The 18,896-nt window shown below is 53.3% G+C and overlaps 7 protein-coding genes across 7 annotated transcripts; 1 reads left to right on the top strand and 6 right to left on the bottom strand.

Moving 5' to 3' along the window:
• Positions 1–1,035: 1,035 nt before the first annotated feature.
• Positions 1,036–2,055, bottom strand: J4E93_002197 (uncharacterized protein; the record flags this gene model as incomplete). Its single annotated transcript, XM_049340144.1, has 1 exon — positions 1,036–2,055. One exon carries the CDS (start codon positions 2,053–2,055, stop codon positions 1,036–1,038), a length of 1,020 nt encoding a protein of 339 aa, XP_049202466.1.
• A 1,451-nt stretch (positions 2,056–3,506) lies between these two features.
• Positions 3,507–6,198, bottom strand: J4E93_002196 (uncharacterized protein; the record flags this gene model as incomplete). The annotated part of the gene is made up of 5 exons (XM_049340143.1): positions 3,507–4,053; positions 4,104–4,458; positions 4,916–5,125; positions 5,251–5,813; positions 5,867–6,198. The coding sequence occupies 5 exons, from the start codon at positions 6,196–6,198 to the stop codon at positions 3,507–3,509; spliced, it is 2,007 nt and encodes a 668-aa protein (XP_049202465.1).
• A 1,535-nt stretch (positions 6,199–7,733) lies between these two features.
• On the bottom strand, positions 7,734–8,649 carry PHB1 (Prohibitin-1, subunit of the prohibitin complex (Phb1p-Phb2p); the record flags this gene model as incomplete). The annotated part of the gene is made up of 2 exons (XM_049340142.1): positions 7,734–8,261; positions 8,329–8,649. The coding sequence occupies 2 exons, from the start codon at positions 8,647–8,649 to the stop codon at positions 7,734–7,736; spliced, it is 849 nt and encodes a 282-aa protein (XP_049202464.1).
• A 469-nt stretch (positions 8,650–9,118) lies between these two features.
• Positions 9,119–10,325, bottom strand: J4E93_002194 (uncharacterized protein; the record flags this gene model as incomplete). Its single annotated transcript, XM_049340141.1, has 2 exons — positions 9,119–9,330; positions 9,383–10,325. 2 exons carry the CDS (start codon positions 10,323–10,325, stop codon positions 9,119–9,121), a joined length of 1,155 nt encoding a protein of 384 aa, XP_049202463.1.
• A 1,219-nt stretch (positions 10,326–11,544) lies between these two features.
• Positions 11,545–12,266, top strand: J4E93_002193 (uncharacterized protein; the record flags this gene model as incomplete). The annotated part of the gene is made up of 2 exons (XM_049340140.1): positions 11,545–12,042; positions 12,093–12,266. The coding sequence occupies 2 exons, from the start codon at positions 11,545–11,547 to the stop codon at positions 12,264–12,266; spliced, it is 672 nt and encodes a 223-aa protein (XP_049202462.1).
• A 2,502-nt stretch (positions 12,267–14,768) lies between these two features.
• On the bottom strand, positions 14,769–15,554 carry J4E93_002192 (uncharacterized protein; the record flags this gene model as incomplete). Its single annotated transcript, XM_049340139.1, has 3 exons — positions 14,769–15,190; positions 15,242–15,416; positions 15,465–15,554. 3 exons carry the CDS (start codon positions 15,552–15,554, stop codon positions 14,769–14,771), a joined length of 687 nt encoding a protein of 228 aa, XP_049202461.1.
• Positions 15,555–16,138: 584 nt separating this feature from the next.
• Positions 16,139–17,843, bottom strand: J4E93_002191 (uncharacterized protein; the record flags this gene model as incomplete). The annotated part of the gene is made up of 4 exons (XM_049340138.1): positions 16,139–16,297; positions 16,345–16,795; positions 16,849–17,229; positions 17,281–17,843. The coding sequence occupies 4 exons, from the start codon at positions 17,841–17,843 to the stop codon at positions 16,139–16,141; spliced, it is 1,554 nt and encodes a 517-aa protein (XP_049202460.1).
• Between the last annotated feature and the right edge of the window lie 1,053 nt (positions 17,844–18,896).

The following is an 18,896-nucleotide window of genomic DNA, read 5'->3' as shown; positions in this document are numbered from 1 at the left end:
GAACGCAGATGCATCTCTCACTGTGCCTCATACCATCAGATTCAGCGGACTTGCCTCGGTTCGAGGGGTGGGAGAAGGGTAAACAGCACTGAAAATCAGCATTGAAATCAGGAATAGAAAAACCTGCGGACATTAGGACATCGTGCGACAGTCTGATACGGCGAGGCTTACGGGCAACCCAAGGAATATCGCATGCAGGCGTGTGACTGGATCGGGAACAATAGCCCAGATGCCATAGGAGGCAAGGTGGACCAAGAGGGGTACAGGGAGAGCTAGGAATACTCGGTTGGTCGTTGGATGTGTGGCAGAGGCGAGTTTCGAGAAAGCGGCGGAGGTAGCTACAAGGAATATCATGAACAACTATATATGCTTAGTACTTCCTCTGGCTAGTAAGAGCGAGTATGCGCTCAACTGGTAGTTCCAATAAGCAGATCGGGTATATCTGCGACTCATCGGGTGTGCCGGATAGGGTGACGTAAATGCTCAAAATGATCACAAAAAAGGTGCACATGAAAGCTATGGTTTCAAGAACGCTGGTGATAGTACTGTCATCACCGCCGGGGGTGGTGACAGGCCGGGGGGCTGAGCGTCCGCCTCTCTCGGATGCGGGAGGTGTAGCTATCGGGGTGGGCATCTCGCTGCTGAGTCGTACCATTCTTAAGGAGATCACCCACAAGGGGGTGGTGAAGGAAGATGGGGATGATCGATGGCCTGAAGTCAGGAATTTTGACTGTGCCATACATTCTTCAACATTTCCCGAGGGTGCTGTTCTTTGGTAGCGGGAGGCTCGCGCTTCTGAGGGACCGCGGGCGAGCCAATGACTCTGCGCATATCTACCAGCGATTGCATGGCGAAGAGGCTGCACTATCATAGCGTGCACTTCTTCGAACGCGCCCACATGTATGTCAGGATTCGCTGTAGTTCACCAGAGCTGAAAATAGCTACAATATTTCAGCTTCGAAGGAAGTAACGTCCCTCGCTTAGTACTTGTCATAATCTGCGCTGCAGTCTCTCCATTCACAAAATCTCGTAATGCTAAACGACCGATGACATGTACTCCAAGCTTGCCTGTGCAGCGGCCTTTACCTCGTCATCGAAATCTCCTTGAGACAACTCCTCCAGACGTCTCCTCCAAAACGACCATCGCTCAGCTCCATTCTGGAACTCCCTTGCTTCATCTGGCAGTCGACCCATTGTCAAATCCCCCAATCCTTTCGTCACAACTTCGTCGTAGATTTCGCTCCCATTGTACTTGAACATGAATGAGACGGCGGGAATATGCCAGTCAAGCTTGATTTGATCATAAGCAGTAGCTTCATCTGGAGCAAGCTGCTCGTCGCTCTGGTCGATCTCTTTCTCGAGCGCCCAGATGATGAATCGAATCATTTTCCCATCGACCCTAAACACGTGATTCGCATACAACTGAGCTTCGAGGTCCTTCATCTTCAAATAAGATTTCCGTCCCAATTCGACCAAGGTTGAATCGGAATACTGCCGGCAAATTTGGCCTGGATGGATGTCTGAGAGAGCCCTCTCGTGCCAGGCCATGCCGAAGTACGAGAATCGTGCCCATGGGAGCTTTTTCCCCGCAGCAAGAGCCTCGCCTTGGTGGATGTAACCCGGCACCTTTCCGATCGCATTCAGTAGCGTAAAGATGTCTGGGACACGTGTGGGTGGCCATTCCATGAGGGCGTCTATGATGAGTCCCCATAAGTCATCAGCAGCGAGGACCTCGTCAGAATAGCCTCCTAATGCTGGTACAGGCGAGGTGGAAATTGGGTGTGTCATGGATAATGCCGCCTCATCTGCATTCATGTGGCCATCGTGGTATGCTTTCAACGCGTCGACCTCCGTAGCAAGCCAGTCACGAAGGCTTGGGTCATGGTTCTGGGAATGACGCTGCTTCTGTTGCTCAAACCATGCAGGGCTGACATTGTGCTCGTCTTCTTTGGGTGATTCGAAGTGGTCGTGGTATAGCACGCGGACGTTGGGCTTGCATGATCCCCGGCCTCTACCCCGGCCTCTATAGTTGCCGGAGCCTCTGCCTCTGGACATAACGATGGGGAAGAAGAGAAAGAGAATGAAGTCGTCGTGTTGTGCGGCGTGAAGGGCAAAGCATTGCGGCACAGTTAGGCGTCCTCCCTACGCGCAGGCTCCACAATCGTAAACCCAATACTGCTGATCATGGAAGCATTGCGACGTACGCGAAAGCGACCACAACGTTATGACGTCGTCGCGTTGATACTCCCGAGGTCACCTGGGCAGGCTTGGGCAGTCACGATGCACGAGCGCGAAGCAGCGTGTCGCGCATGCAGGTCCAACAATGATCGCCGCAGCCAGGCGCCAACGCCACGATTTCGCACCCTTGCCACCCACGCGATTCTAGGCCCAGTGCACCGCCACACCCGCCATTTATCATCCCATCTACCCTCTTCCATCCCATTCTCCCCCCATCACATCCACACCCACCCGTCCCATCCATCTCTGCCAACAGGCGGCAAGACACGGCACAGTCAGGCATCAGGACACGTAACACGTTGCACCAAACGCGCTAACACGCTGTCACATGGCCTGGCATGGCGCCCAATCAGGTCGCGACAACGACGTTGTTGGGCTGTTGGGCGAGGAGGAGAGGCGGGTGGGAGTCATAATTCCGTTCAACGTGGCTGCTGTGGCTACATTTGCCTCAGCGGGATGCTACCCAAACTCGAAGCTGAAGCCTGTGTTGAGGCGAAGTGACTAAGAAGGCGAAGTCCGCTCGGAGTCCGTCGGATCATGACATCGAGAAGGCAACGACTATAATCACCACGCCCAAAGGAAGCATAAGCCGGAAGCTGTGGAAGGCGCTTTTGAGGGCGCAAATGACGTGATGCTACACAGTACATACTCTGGTCTTCGCTATGCATCTCGTACTCGGATCTCCTACCCGTCACGGCATGAATAGCGGCACGGTTGCCTGGGCATATGCGAACGTCTGTCTAGGCAGATAGCGCACGCGCCCTTTCTGTGTAAGACATCGCGGGTAAGGCAATCCTGCTAGGCACCAAGGGCGTTGCGAGCGAGGCTAAGGTATGCATTGTTTTTGGGGGCCAAAAGCCAAACTCAACCTCATGCCGCGGCAGACGAGAAGACCACGAAAAGTGCAAGAAGGAGCGAGACTGTCGAGTGTCTATCTTTTAAATTACAGTACAATAGTGTAGAGTGGCATATTCCATCTATAGATTTGAGCGAGGTATCATCTGTCCGTATCCCCCCTTCCATCCCCTATCCAACCCATTCCATCGCAGTCTTTGGTATCATAGCTATCGTGGGTGAACATGTGCCAGCCATGCGTAGAGTGCGTAAGTAGTAAAGAGATATTACAGTTTAGGAGTGTTACAAGGAGAACAAAAACGCTCAAGTGATATGTACAGTGAGCGACAGTGAAGTTATGGAACAGAGAATGAGGCTAAGCGGAAGAACGCCGGGGAAATGCATCGAGTGAGAGCAACGCAAAGTTATCGTCATCACCTATGACTCTGTTGAAGAGCCATGACTGCTTGCTCGAGCTGCCGTAACCTCGAGTCCTTCTCTTCATTCTCCTGTCGGAGACGCTTGATCTCAGAGCGCATCTCATCGTTGCCACGGTCCGAGAGGCCAGAGTCAGAGCCAAGTCGCTTGCGCTTCAGACTCATCTCATCTTCCTCGCGGTAGTCCATGGTGCGGTTGTACGGTGACTCCGAGGTGCGTGACTCAGGAATGGGAGAGCCCCCCTCCATCTCACGCCTGACCATGTCGCGTCGGATGATCAAGCCATGCATATCTGCCGACATTGATGTTCTGCGGTGAACGCGGCGGACATGCTCAGCGAGGTTCTCCTTCCGCGTGAAGCCGGCGCCTGAACTGCGTTTGCAGTCGTGGAACGGGCAGAAGAGGGACTTCTTGGTACCGCCGTGCATCTTGTGAACTTCGCGCTCGTGGCGAAGAAGGCCACCGCTGTAAGTGAAACCTTGAAGCTTTTCGCAGCCCTTGACGTTGCACTTGTAAGGCCTGTCATGCTTGTCCATGTGTTTGCTGTAAATGTTAGTCTCTGGTCGTATAAGTGTAGTGACACGATTACTCACCTCCATTCGCACTTTCGGTCAAAAGATGTACCGCGACATTCTTGATACTTGCACACCATCTTGCCGTCTTCGTTGCGCGGTGGTTCTTCGGCGCGTTTATAGCTGTGGTTCTTCCGTAGTGATCCGTCGTCATCGCCGTCTTGCGAGGAGTCTACAGAGAGTCCCCTGCTATGGCTTCGAGGCGGGCTTGTAACAATGATTTGGCGTTCGCCAGCGGTCGGAGAGGTCATGGGTGATCGAGCGCTCATGCTGACCGGGGTAGGCATATCGGTGAGGGAGCTGATGGAGATGTTCCGCTTGTGCTCGTGCGGCACTTGCATGGAAGTAGGGTTTGGCGAAAGCTCAGTCATGATGTCTGGAAATCCAAGGTTGAAATATTGAGGGTTGTAACTGTGTTGCTGGGCCTGAGGCTGGCGGCTTGGTTGATATATACCGGGAGACGCGAAGGCAGTTTGTGGCTGAGTAAAGAGATCGCTTCCCGCCGCTCCGGTGACTCTAACTCTCGGATCTTGAGTAGCAGTGATCAGATGACGCGGACTGTCTTGAGGTGGCAACGTATATGAGTGCCAAGGAATTTCGTGGTCGGAGCCCAGATGCGGAAAGGCCGTTAGAGGTGGCGCAGCAATGCCTTGGTCTTGAGGCGAATAAAAATTAACGGGCGGAACTGCCTGGAAGGTTGGTGCGGATACGCCATAATAAGTATCTGGATTTGGATTTGTTAGTCGCAGCAGCGAACAAGTCCAGCCTGAAACCCAGGGTAGGCAGAGAAGTCGTGACTCAACTCAAACGGACACGGGACACTAGGCACTTACCTGGGTGCGGCTCTGGGTCCGCTCCTTCTCCAGCCTGACTAACCCGCAAGACTGGAACTGGCAGCCTGTCCGCAAGACCATTCAAACTCAGATCGGGCTCCCAGGTTTCCGTGTTTCGTGCCTGGAATGGAGCATGGTCCACATGGACGTTTGTCGCAGGCGTCGCATGTTGCAGCTGCTCGCCAATCAGCTCTTGGCCAAAGCTGAGGTCTGTAATGCATTAGCACCAATCGGGATAACCACAAACCTTCTTCGTGTTTTCACGCTCGACCAATCGCAACCAGTCATCCACCTGAGCAGAAGCCTCATCGGGCGGAAAGAAATGTAACACATACAGTCTGACGATGCATCGGTATCCCACGAAAGATTGAGGTTGTGTAGCACGTTGTTGTACGGCACGCGGTCTTTGCCAGTTCCCTCGTAAAACATCCAACAAACTCCCCACAGAACGGCTAGCGACGGTTTGATAGTCCATGGGAAGGTGCTGAGCGCTTGTGGCTTCTCGGCGAACTCTGTAAACCAGGCCAGGAGTTTGCGCTGCCTCTTGTCGTGATCGCCGCAGAGCAACTCCTCCAGGGCCTTGCGTGCCAAGGACTCAATCAGGTCTGTCTGTAGCCGCAGCAGTAGATGTTCATAGTTTGCAATGAAGTTCTCGTCAAGGATCAGTCCGAGGTCAAGCCCTTGGGCCAAGAGCCAGTCGTCACCATACTGCCGGCGACACCCCGCAAGCACGTTGATCGCTTCGTGTACTGCCACGAGGAGCTGGATAGTTTCGTTCATGGAACGAGCCTCCAAGATCGACGCGTTGTCGTGTTTGAGAAAGAGCCTGTCGCTGTCCGCGATAGACGAGAACGCGTTTCCCGCTACATGGAGTTTGCCGTCGACGTAGCGAAGCATACTAGGCCCGCAGGTTCAGTAGTTGAAACTAAACAAAAGCTTCCGTGAACGTACTGTTGCACCTCATTCCCTAGGTTTCGACTTGCGGGAGCAGCCGAAGCCGGCGTCTGCAGGTTGCACGACGGTCGAGTGAACGTCGCACGCTTCTGACTCTTGCAGATGCGATTGGCGACCCGACGCGACTGCTTCGCATCCTGGACGCTGATCCGTGATAGATTCTGGGCGACACTTCGGAGGCTCGGCGCGAGGCTGATGCCAAGAGGGCTCGCATCGATTGAGCCATGCTGCACACGCGGCTTGACACGACGACGAAGCTGTTTGACAAATTGGAGGATTCTAAAGGTGAGGATAATGCTCGTTTGCTTGTTGCGCTGCTGGATCGCCATTGCTAAGCGAGACGGGCGGTCCGAAGACGTAAGAAGAGACGACGTGTACTCAACCTTCGCCTCTCGCGTTCGCAGCTAGCATGTATATACTTGGAAGCATCCAAGGGCGGAGCACATTGCAGAGTGCCTGCCGGTGAGCCTGCCTCGATGAGAGGAAACTGTCAAGCCACGCTGTACGGCCACACGCGGCGTGATTGGCTGGCTCCCGGCTTGTTGAAGTGCTCAGCCACAACAGAATGCCGCTTGATAACCTGGGGCATCAGCGCCAGACTCGACACCACTTCTCCCACCCTATCGTTTGGACAGCCTGGCAAAAGACAAGGTCACGCATTGAGTGAGTAGCGTGGCGCAGCGGTTCTCCTACCTTACACGAACACCATATGGGCAGGCCCCCGCAAATGTGCCGTGTTGCAGTCGTTTGACCGCCATCGTTTTGTCGTTGCCTTGAGAGACAGCCTGTATTCCCACAGCACCGGTGTCGTCTTCATGCGGAACGTTCAGCGACCATCGGAAAGTATCGCTGACCGCTTGACGTCTGTGAATCCCTCGGGATCTGCGGCTAGGATGTAACGAGGTCCCCCCGCCATGATGGTGTTGCGGCCTTCCGAAACAAGGTGGAACACAGATCCTGCATGACGTCTCATAACTGGGGATGGTTGCGGCTGATCTTCGGTAAAGAGGACTCGAACGATAAGGACGAAGCTTTTGGTGATTATGGACGTGATGTGGGAAAAAGAAAGCATGTCGGCATTGAATTCGCGATGGTTGGATGCTTCCGATATCATTTATCTCTCACGTGGCATGAGCGACTCTCTCCCCACCAACTTCAAGTCGCCAACTCTCCTGTCGGACACAACGTACTCAGCCTCCCGGGCAGCAGCATCCCAGGCCTATAACCCGGCGTCACACGAAACACCCCCACACCCCATTGCCGAATCGCAACATGTTCGCACCGAGTGTAGATCCAGATGCCAAATGCAGACCATGCGTGCGATCTATCACGTGCGGCCTCGCGGCTTCCGAAAGCCCGTTTCCTCTCGGGCAATGCATGAACAAGTTTTGAATCTTTGGGCGGAGAGATGTGTACCGAAACCTGAGAGGCCTCAGGCGGTAAGGTTTGTCAAACACGAGCCGAGGTGTAGGAGGTATTTCAGTTCTCGCGACGATATTTCGCGTGATCATACACTGGTCCGTTATTCTCTCTGCCACCGTTGTGTAAGCAGCTGTCTCTCAGAGCCTGCTGAATAATGGGCATCGATCGGCTCGATGCATAGGTGCTGTGTATTGTTAGGACAGTGTCAGCAAGGCAAATAGTGGGAATGATTCGTAGACAACCTCCCAGCCGACACTACGCCTGGTACGTGTAGACACATTGAGAGATGAGAAGAGACTCTGGGTCCTCGATTGTAGAGAAGCGTTATCATGCTCATGTCAATATATTGTACAGCAACCCCGCTGGCTATGCATTTTCGCCTTTCGTCCAGCTCTTTGTTATCTTCCTTTCCTCTCGCTCAACCTTGCGCATCCTCAAACACTCATGACCTCAGACCCAACAAGAAGCTACCACCACTTGAACCACCACCATTGCCGCCAGAGTTGCCGCCAGGTAGATAGCTGATGTTGGGGTTCCTCGCCAACATCTGCGCAATATCCTTCTGTGTCTCAATGCGCCTGATCAACACCAAGCCATCACCGCTCTTGGCCACTGCTTTTGAAATTGTGTCGGCAGCCTCAGCTTCACCCTCTGCCCTGATGACGTTGGCCTGCCTCTCCTGCTCGGCCTTCTCGACAATGAAGCGCGCGCGCTCGGCCTCTTGTTGTGCGATCTGCTTCTCTTCGACGGCCTTGGTGAACTCTTTGCCGAAAGTCATGTGGGTGATGGAGACGTCTTCGAGGGCAATGTTGAACTCGTTGGCGCGCTTGAGCAAGTCGGTGCGAATGCGGTTCGAGACGGCCTCTCGCTGGGTGATGAGCTCGGCGGCATCGAACTGGGCGACGATGGCTTTTAGGACTTCGTTACCGATGGAGGGCAGGACACGCTCGTCGTAGTCGAGACCGAGGTTCTACTAGCGCGTCAGATGCAGTTCCTCAAGCTGCCTGCTGCACGAGTGCGGGGTGGCATAGACATACCTGGTAGATCTTAGGCAGCTGCTTGACCTCTGGGCGATGCAGCACCCTCAGTGTGAGTGTGACCATCTGCAAGTCCTTGCTGCCGGTCGTAGTGCTGATGTTCCGCGGCCTCGTCCTGACATCGAAGACAATTGCCCGCTGCAGCCATGGTACCAGGAAGTGGGTGCCCTCGTTGACGACTTGTTCCTTGACTCCCGACAGACGATCGAAGATGACGGCGCGGGTTCCGCCCTTGACGTCGTAGAGCGAGCTCTGCACGACACTGGCGCCGATGGCGGCAGGAACGACCCAGCGGAAGAGGGAGGTGGGTATCGCAGCCATGGTTGGCGGGTTGTGCGGGTTTGGTGTGGTGAGGCGGCGGCAGGCAAGATGCGGAGAATCGTGAGAAGTGGATGATGCTTCTACTGGAAATATGGTCCGAGCGTCTGCGGCGAACGATGCCCGTGATTGGCGCAAACACTACCACCACGGATGCAGAACGAGAACATGCTGGCGGGTTTAGGCGTCTTCATTGAATAGTTCAGGCTGTTACATCATATTCTTACTCGACCCTGGTACGCTTCTGTGCATGGGGAAGTTACGGAAGAGGGGCTGTCAGATCAGGCAGGAGGCATTCGGTTGATAAACAAAGAGACTCATGTGCGTGTCGAAAAGGATGTATTCATCAACGCCGATGCTGATATGCATATGTGTGGCTTGAAGCCCGTCTACGTACTCCCCACCTCATCCATGACCCCCTCCACCAGCTCATTCTCATCTGAGCGACAGCCACCGGTACAAGGTCGGCTCACTACTGCTCAATAAAGCCCTTGTGCTCCTTGTGCGCCTTGTACCAGTAGCTGTCCTCCTTCTTCGGCCGGAGCTCCTCTGACAGCTTGTCCAGGATGACCGCCAGAAGCTTCTGACGGCCATCCTCGTTCTCCGCGTCCCGGTTCCAGACGGCGATCTGGACAGCGTTCCAGCGAACGCTGTACGAGATCCCGCAGATGTCGTCGTTGAAGGCTATTAGATGATTAGTTTTGTGCACGTACGAAGCGGGAAGGAAAAAACTTACAGGCACGCTTCGTCTCGACGGCCCCCTGCAAAACGTCGCCAACCGCAAGCAGGCACATCTCGTGCCAGAATTGCGCCGCCACGTCCTTGCTGACCTTGAAGTACCATGCGCCTCCGCGCGTATTCCGCGGGTCTTCCCAGACCGGCTTCACACCCAGGTGGAAGAGGTGTATCGAGTCTCGCAGCTTCAGGTTCTCCACCGGGATGTTGTTGAAGTGCTGGTAGAACTCCTTGACGGAGACGATCTGGTCTCCAAGCGGCTTGGGGCGGGTGAGGTACTCTTCTGAAGCCGCCTTGTCCTTGGGCGCGGCTTGCTGACCCTTCTCTGCCCAGAACATCCACTTGAAGCGGAACTCGGGTACTCGCACCGACTTGAAGATGTTGTTGAGCATGGCGGTGCCGCGCGCAGGCGAGGCTGTGGCCGACTGCTCTTCAGCCGATGCCTTCGGGAGGTCAGAGGTGCTGAGCACCGGGAAGCGACCAGCCATGGCGGGAGATGTGATGGGGATGCCGAGGTTGCTGCTGATGAGGTGGAGTTCCTTGATGTTGGAACGCGCGGTGAAGATGCGCTTGCTGTTTTCGATAGCGAGGTCGTTGGCGAGGTCCTCGGAGGTCTCCTTGATCTGGACGTTGGGAACCACAAGGATGGTCTCACGGGCAATGGCCTTGTTGAGGGTGACGAGGATGCGATCAGCGGCGACCTTGGCCTCGTACGTCAGGGGCTCGTTGGAGTAGGGTACGCCGTGCTTGGTCGCGTAGATGAGGTCTTCAAGAAGAGAGACGGAGGTAGACTTGCGGGCTGCTGCTGCAGTCCTGAGCTTCTTGCGAGTCTCGTTGGCCGAGGCAAAGAAAGCTTCGCGCTCCTTGAGCTTGGCTTGGTCAGCGTTCTGAGCAGCAGAGGCCCTGAGCATGCCGATGATACGGATGGTCTCGTTCATGGTCATGGTGATGGGTGTGAATGTGGTATGGAATAGAGTGATGTAGAGAGGAGAAGTGACGACTGAGAGTCTCTGAATAGATATAGAAAGCTGGCGGATGGTGGTTTGCAGATTGTGAAGGCTTGTGAAGACTGGTGAAGAACTGGAGTGTGATGGACGAGAGACAGTCAAGGACGAGCGATTGGAAAGTTTTTATGCTCTCCCAGCCTCCTCATTGCAAAGACAAACAATAGCAGAGAATTCTATTGTGGGCTTCGCTTGAATGACGGTGGTGAAGGTGAACGCTCGAGGTGAAGACGAGTGGACCAACCAGCGCTCAGCGTTGGGCTCGATGAAAACCGATCATGCTGGCACAATAGCAGAACGCGCAAGACGATAGCAGATACTCAATAGGGAAATATGCAATCATCTGATGCTGATGCTGGATCGGGGCAGATCGATCTTGATAAGATCCATGGATGGGTGCATGTGGACAAGTCTGAGGCCGACTTTCGATCGGGTGGCAAGAAAGAGACGATGGGAACGGAGATGGATGAACTTGTAGAGATTGTAGAGACATGAGAGAATGAGTACATACCTAATGTCTGATATCCAGAAATCTCGCGCAAAGACAATTGAGCCTTGCACACGGTTGGTGAATACTGATGGAAGTCGGAAGCGGGGCAGCCACACACCGACTCTTGCAGACAGCGTCACAAAAGCTATGAGAACAGGTAGAGAGGAGGGTCACAGCAGCGAGACTGTAAAGATTGACGAGAAGGGGTGAGGTCGGATATGTACGAGGCCAGCTGGAGCTTTAAGAGGCTTAACCCCTCGGACAGCACAAGTCAGCCATGCAGGCGCCCGCTCTAACTACGTTTCAAGACGCCGTTTCACGACCCCTGCTGACACCAACGAGTCGCTTCTGCCTCAGGCCAATCTGCAGCCGCACGCCTTGGACTGTGGAGCATCTGACGGGATATCCCATTATTGTAGATGTACTTGAACATGTCATGTGTGCATATCTGGTTGGCATTGGCTGTCGGCGCCATGTGCTGGAGAGGGCGGTGACGTAGCCAAGGGTCTTCTCCGGCTCGCTACCCTGGCGCGAGATCTGCACCCGTCTGCGCGAAACTTTGAATCTTGCCCAACTTTTTCCCCAGACTTTTGTAACCCACTTCCAAACGCGTAGACGTCCTTAACCGTCTCTCCTAAGATTACCCATATCGAACACCACCAAGGAATTATGTCGCCATACGTCCACGAAGCCGTCGCGCACCGCAGCAAGCGCGTGCGCTTCTCCAACGAGCCTGAATCCTCGCCGCCCTCGATATCCTCTGACTCCGCCCTCGCGTCGACAAACGCTGCAGACGATTCTACCACGAATGCAAGCGACTTTGGTAGCTCAGACAGCGACAGCGAACTGTCCGAATCGAGCGAAGAACCCAGCAGCGACGAGAGCTCAAGCGAGGAGGAGGATGACGATGGCGAGGACACAGAGATGGAGCTTGAAGAGCCACAATCACAAGATGGCGTCGTAAACCTCCGCGCCAACAGAGGCACGAAGCCGATTATGAAGTTGGGCAACGAAGATCTAGGACCAGACATTCGCGGCTTCCTCAAAGACTTTCTGCCGCAGTTGAAGGCTGCGAACGAGGAATTGGAGGCGCAGAAGAAGGCCGGGACGCTGAAGAGCCTGGAATCTGTAGAGGGACAGGACGAGGGCGAGCCGTATATTGAGATGGTGAGTTCTGGATCTCGAGGGTATCGCATGGCGTTGCTGACAGTGTCTAGGACCTTGGACTAGGCGTTCTCGAAGAGAAAGACCCGAACGTGGACAGTGACAAGGACAGCGCGAGCGATGCGGAAGACGGCGATAAGGAAAAGGATGTGCTGGGCAAGCTGATGGGGCGCGAGAAGAGAGATCCTGCGAGCATCGAGGTCGTGCAAAACACAACAGGTTCATGATAGGATGCTGGCCAAGACGATTGCCGTTATCACTGGCACATCCGGTATAGAAAAGCACTTGGGTCCGAACTTCTGCTGAACGCACGCTGCGGGAGAGCTACTACACCTATGCACTACCCGTACCGTCGTGCTGCGCGCTTTACCCGTCCTCCTGTCAAGGACTCGACGTGTGAAGAGCGAGTGAGGCTCGGTATGTTTCTTCACCTATAGTCATACGCGAAGGCTAATATGTGACGAGGTATTTAGGATGCGTCACCTTTCCCAGCAGTCATGAATGTATATGTGTCCATCACAAACCTAGACATGAGTCCCAACTTCAGTGACCATACGTCAAACTTACTCACTCACATCACATACTGCAAGCACGCAATGCATCATATCGTGAAGGACTCACATTACACTGGCGACTATAAAAGGCCTGTTCAGCACCTACAACTACATTTCCTTAGACCACACAAACCGCGCATACACAAACTACTATTTACAACATCATTCGACTATATCGACAACGAACTTGACCATCATTCCACCTCCACAAGACACAACTAAGATCAACGACCGTATCTGTCCCTCGTCAAACACAGTTGGGCCCAAGCCTCTTTTCTGTACCATCGGCCATTATGAGTGGAGTACCAGGTAGGGGTAGGGGTAGGGGTAGGGGTTCTGGAGACAAGGATGATGAGAAGAAAAAGGCTGATGAGAAGAGAAAGGCTGATGAGAAGAAAAAGGCTGATGAGCAACACCGCAAGGAAGCGGGGCAAGGGCAAAGACCGATTCCTCAGGGGAATTTTGCGGTGACATCCTCTGGGAAGTTTGGAGCACCAAAAGCACCACCCAGCTATATGACATCCTCTGGGAAGTTTGGAGCACCAAACGCAGCACCCAGCTATGAGGGTGAGCGAAAGAATATCTCGGTTGAATCAGCGTTCGCGACGGCCAGCTCAGTGTACAAGTCTAAGGCTGGGCCTCCTGATTATGCCCATGGACCCAACAAAGCCGCCGTGGACCCATTCTACAACCTGAGCCAGGGCTCTATTGAAACAGGAGCAAAACTGAAACCGGGTAGACCACGACGTAGAGCTGCTACTGGCAATGCACAGCCCCAAGGTCCACAGCTGGGCCCTGCTTACCCTACAGCTCCGTCGATACCACAAACACGGGACACGTCGCATACTCATAGCTTCCAGCAGCCCCCGCAGCAACAATTAGCACCTATATCGTCGATTTCTAATGCCTCTCAAGCTCCGACGAGAGCACGAACAAGAGAAATACCACCTAATCGAGCAGATGAGTCACGGCGGCCTCCAGTGCCACTAGCAGTAATGCCACAGATTGACAATCCCACTACAACTCCGGCGAGATCACGAACATGGGACACGTCGTATACTGACGCAAGTAGCTTCCAGCAACCCCCACGGCAACAGCCGCCTACGTTTGTGTCACATTACCCCCTAGCTGGACCGGACACACAGCAAAGGCCACCTACACATGCCTTCCAGCAGCCCCCACCCAGACTTGTTCCACATCACACTCAAGAATATAATCCACATCACACTCAAGAATATAATCCACATCACACTCAAGAATATAATCCACATTACACTCAAGAATATACTCCACATCACACTTCCTCCTATGATTCACAGCAAGGCCCGTATTACCATGACGCACAGCAATCGGAATATGACATGCAGCCGCCACATGCTGAGTATGATGGTGCGCCTCGGGGCTCGAACATGGATTATCTCGCAAGCCTTGACCAGAGGAGAGACAAACGAGAACGAGACGAACACACTCGATGGGAACGAGACCGTGCTGCACGCGTAGTATATCCAGAACCTCCTCCTCGGCGACAGACAGACCCAAGTTCGGACCAGTATGCGGCTGTTACTCAGCCTCTTGAGAATTTATACATAACCCCACGCCCGATTGGACAGCCGACTTATCAGGCAACCCCAATGGGCGCTACAACCGCCAACCCATCCGGAAGGCCAAGACATAGTCCACCATCGGAGGATGATGATGCACGGCCAGCAAGGCGACGGAACACTGGAGATACAGAAGGAAAGCAGCCTCCGAGGAAATCGAACATGAGGAGCCTTCTGCACCACACTCCCAGTCCACCCTCCCAGAATTAACACCCAGGATCGATCGTGATGGATACTTAACGAACGGGTGTCATTGGTCATTAGTGTTGATATTGTCTTAGGGGTTGAATATTGCGTGGACGAGAAGGTGTGAGGAATGGGTTTAGAGCTGGCTCTAGACTCGAGAGGAAGGAGGGGAGCTCGAGTGTTTGCTACATTGTTTTCTCCAGCAGCATGTTGGTTCTCATGTACTTAGCATTGTGTAACTTTAGCATAACTTCATATCAATTCAGCGAAATAGCTTTGGCCCACCCATGTTACATGCAGTTCTTGCCTACCCCCCACCTTTCAACATGCATCGCCAACGCCTCAAGAATGCCTGATCCGCACCACCTTCCCCTCCAACAGTGCTCGTCTAATGACCAACACCCCCCTTCGCCCACGTCGCATCAGCATTCTCATGAATCTTCGGCACCTCAATATACTCCCTAACCCCCTTCTTCCTCTGATAATCGCTATCGAACCGCTGATCCCTCTCCTTCAACCTCTTCTCAAAGTCCGGCATCTGATCCGCCGCCGTATAACTCGTCATCAGCTGCGGAGGTCCAAGCGGCAGTTTGTCACCACGGTCAGTCTGCCAGAGATGGTAAATCTTGCCGTAAAGCTCGACAACTTCCTCCATCTCTTTGTTCTCGGCTACTTCCCATGCGGCTTCTGGTACGCCGGTTGGACGCGGCATGATTAGCATTCCGGACTTCACTTCGAAGACGTGGGAGTGCCAGAGCTTTTGCTCTTCGACGTCGAGGGTTGAGTAGAGTTTGGGGGAGATCATGTACTCTGGGGTTGGTTTAGTTTCAGGTCTTGCGACTGAGGAAGCAGGATGCTTACCAATGCCGATGATCCGCGCGCCTTTCTCGGGCGAGTCATAGAGGATGCATTGGCGTACTTCATCGTTCAGGTGCGCGCAGTAGTGGTTTGCTTCGACTGCATCGCGCTTGGGGTCGTGAGCGTATGCGTGGAAGGCATTGAGGTGAGCGCATATCCTCTTGACTGGCGCGAAGTTCTGTACAGTTGGTTAGCGTAGTCACTATACAGGCGAAGTTATGCTTACCTGAGTCATACCAGCACCGGTTTCAAGTATGTTGTTGTATGCGCTCTCAGGCTCACCGGCCGTCTTGTTGTTTACGGGAAGCGAGTCCATGTTGTGTTGTGTCCTGGGTGATATTGCTCCTTGCTGTTGATTGATGCTACGACTGGTAGGACCTTGGAGATATGAACTCTATCCTCGCTTTTAATCTCAATTGCTTGTCGAAGTCGCCGATGATAATCGCCGGTTAGGGAATGTTATCGGCGTCTCAAACGGCGAAGTTTTGAGAATGCACATGGGACTATGAACAGAGGTTGACGTCATGATGACTTTTGATTGGGTAAAACACCGAACCCTGCATCCCCCGAGGTGTCTTCTTGGGGAAGCAAAAGCCGACCGCCAAAGACAATGCATCTTCGCCTAGACCATTGTCGGCGTCTTCTCTAACATGATATTCTCATTGATTTTGGCAACCATGGAGGTGCTTGACATTTCTTGAGAGCAACACGACACTAAAAGCTGCTAAAAGAGGTCTTTCAAGGTCTAATCGCACCTGAGATGAAAAGCTCAGCACACTGCATACAACGTCTAAATGTGCAATTCGACTGCGGCGATAACTACGCGTATCCGGTCTCGTCTATACTCTACACTGCGACGGGCTTGCATATGTAACCGCAATGCTGACTATATCTGAACAGCTAAGGTCTAGTCGAACCTCTTCGCTTGAACCTGCACTCAACGCCAGTCTGGACGTTGAAAGAAGCATTGTGCGTCTTCCATGGCTTGTCGTGTGCCATCTCAAAGTCGAACCGATGCAGTACCTCCGCGGTTACCTTATAGATTTGTGTCAAAGCGAGCTGTATATCGTCAGTACTTTCCTACTATGTGATCACAGTGCACTCACAGGCCTTCCAACGCATGTCCTTGTCCCAGCACCCCAACCTAGGATTGTCTTGTCCATCGCCCGCGTCCGATCTTCACTCTGCAGCCATCGCTCAGGAACGAAGTCTAGCGCATCTTTTCCGAATACGTCTTTGTCGTGCGAAACGATTGAAGGGTTCATCCCAACTGTGTAGCCCGCTGGGATGTACTTCCCGCACAGAGTGATTCCTTCGCTCGGGGCGTACCGAGGCATCGATACCGAGAATGGAGAGAATAATCTCAGGGCTTCCTTTACAGTCGCTACGAGGTATGGAAGAGAAGATACCTGACTGTACTGTACTGGTGATGAGAGGGTACCGTTCTCAAAGGCCGCATCGACTTCTGCGCGCGCCTTTTCCAGTTTCTCGGGGTTCTTCATCAAGAAGTAGAAAACGGAGCGCATTGCGATGGACGTGCTATCAGCTCCAGCCATGCTAATAACAGTCAGCATGATACCCCAGGGTAGCTGTTCCGTCAGTACACATACATTGCAACCCACATGTCCGATGTGATCTCCCTGTGCGAGTAGTTGACTTTCTCTCCCTTTTCTTGCACGATCGCCAGAAGCTGAGAAAGTAAGTCGGGACGCTTTCCCGTCACTTCGAGTGTTCTCTCGGTAGCTGTCTTCGTCTCTACAATCGCAGTCTTCTTGATATCCTCCACAGCCAGCACAGCCTTCAGTAAGCTCGGGATGCACACAGCTACCAGAAGTAGGAACGGTCGGATGTAGTACGGTGTGACTGTCAGAAGGGTAAGAAATGGCATTGCAAGATGAACCGAGTGGATGTAGTTGTTGTAATCGATGCTGTCCTTGAGAAAACCAAAGGCTTGACCGAAGAAGGCGACACCGACGCTGTCAAATGAGTACCTGATCCGCAAGTTAGACAGTGAAATCGGTGAAAGCTAATTTGTGGCTTACATCTCGAGCCAAAGACCAAAGTCAAATACTTCGTTGCTATCGGCGAAGCTACCCAACCGTTCAAGAAAGAGCTCCAAGGTCGCATCCAGATTTGGTTCGTTCTTCAGTATGCTAGAAAGGGAATAGACACCTCCAACAATCCTTCGATACGCTGCGTGCGCTTTCTCGTTAGTCTGTGTGAACAAGTCCGGCTGGCTGTTTAGTCCTGATGGTCGCCATGGATTGTACCAATCCGTCTTTGTTAGAGCTTTTTGAACCGGGTAGATGTGTGGAATGGCCGTAGTATCGGTCGTTACGACCTCATCGGGTGCGATTCGAATGATGGGGCCATACTTCTGGTGAAGAATGCGCTCGACAATCTCAATATCCCCATTGTGATGGTGCCACATAAGCCATGTCCGTGATACTGATGCCCAGAATGGTCCTGGAACCTTAGCCAGTGGATGGAGGGTTCGAGTATAGACGGTCCAGATGACATAGTATGCGACGAAAGATGCAGGGAGGTAGACCAAGAGGACGGATCGAAGATGCGCACCGAGCAAAACATCAGAGAGAAGCGTCATGTTGCATATCCTGACGTTGAAGGACAGAAGCACTACACGAACGATCGTGGAGGGGGCAGACGGAATTATCTTCCATCGTCGCTCATCGCTAACTGCAGCACTCTGCAGCCAATCTTTTCAGGCCCCCGATAGCGAGCTACGACTCGAACAGGCCGTCCCAGTATGCTGAAAGGAGAGACGATGCCGAAATGCGGGTCTCTTTACTGTGGGCATGCTGCAAGTGCCGGGGCGTACCGCAGACCCTCGCGTTCTGGCCATGGTGTGCGCTTTGCACGAGTCGCCAAAAGCAAACTTGTGATGTTCTCAGCTTCGCCAGCTGAACAAAAGTCGCTTAAGAAATCCGCGAACTATTCGTTGTTCGATTTGATGTGTCCAGACTGTCCAGCATCGCTTTTTCATTGCCATGTGGCGGGGAGTCGGAAGGATGGTGCCGCGCTCGGAATGACCGAATGGGGGTTGTTTTTGCAAGGGGGTCCACGGCAGCACCCTAATCGCAACACCCTGTTCATAGCAGGCTCAGCCGCCGTCCCGTGTCGCCTATCCCGCCTGCCGCCTCCAGAGTTTTGCATGACTTGTGATTTCTCTAACTTTGGTGTCGAATATCGACGCAGCTTACTCGCGTGTTTGTCTACAGTCTTCCCACGCTGCCACGAAGCGAAGCGAAGCCAGCCTTCCACACACCCATCGTCCCTCAACGCCGCCTCCATTACGCCAGAGACGCATAGTCACGAGGCATAAGACTATAGTCTACAAACGCGCAAGCCTAAGAGCCGCTTCTTAGCTCGCAACAACGTCTAGACTATCAATCTCACGTTGTGTGGATATCTGGACATCCGTGGGGAGCCAATAGGATCTGAAACCGCGATTATGGATGCACAACCTTGAACGCCTCTCCATCTTTTTTCCCAGGCCACCAGAAATGCTATGGTAGTGATGGCAACGCCGTATAGTATGCATTCGGGCCTTTGTACACTGGCGTAGCCACGCATTCTAAGAATTGATCGGATAACTCACTACGCGGCTTACTACATTTTCACAAAACAACTTCGCATC

The sequence above is a fragment of the Alternaria ventricosa genome, assembly GCF_023758065.1.
Source record: "Alternaria ventricosa strain BMP 2768 chromosome Unknown scaffold_3, whole genome shotgun sequence".
Classification (NCBI taxonomy): domain Eukaryota; kingdom Fungi; phylum Ascomycota; class Dothideomycetes; order Pleosporales; family Pleosporaceae; genus Alternaria; species Alternaria ventricosa.
This window is presented reverse-complemented; position numbering and strand designations above follow the sequence as displayed.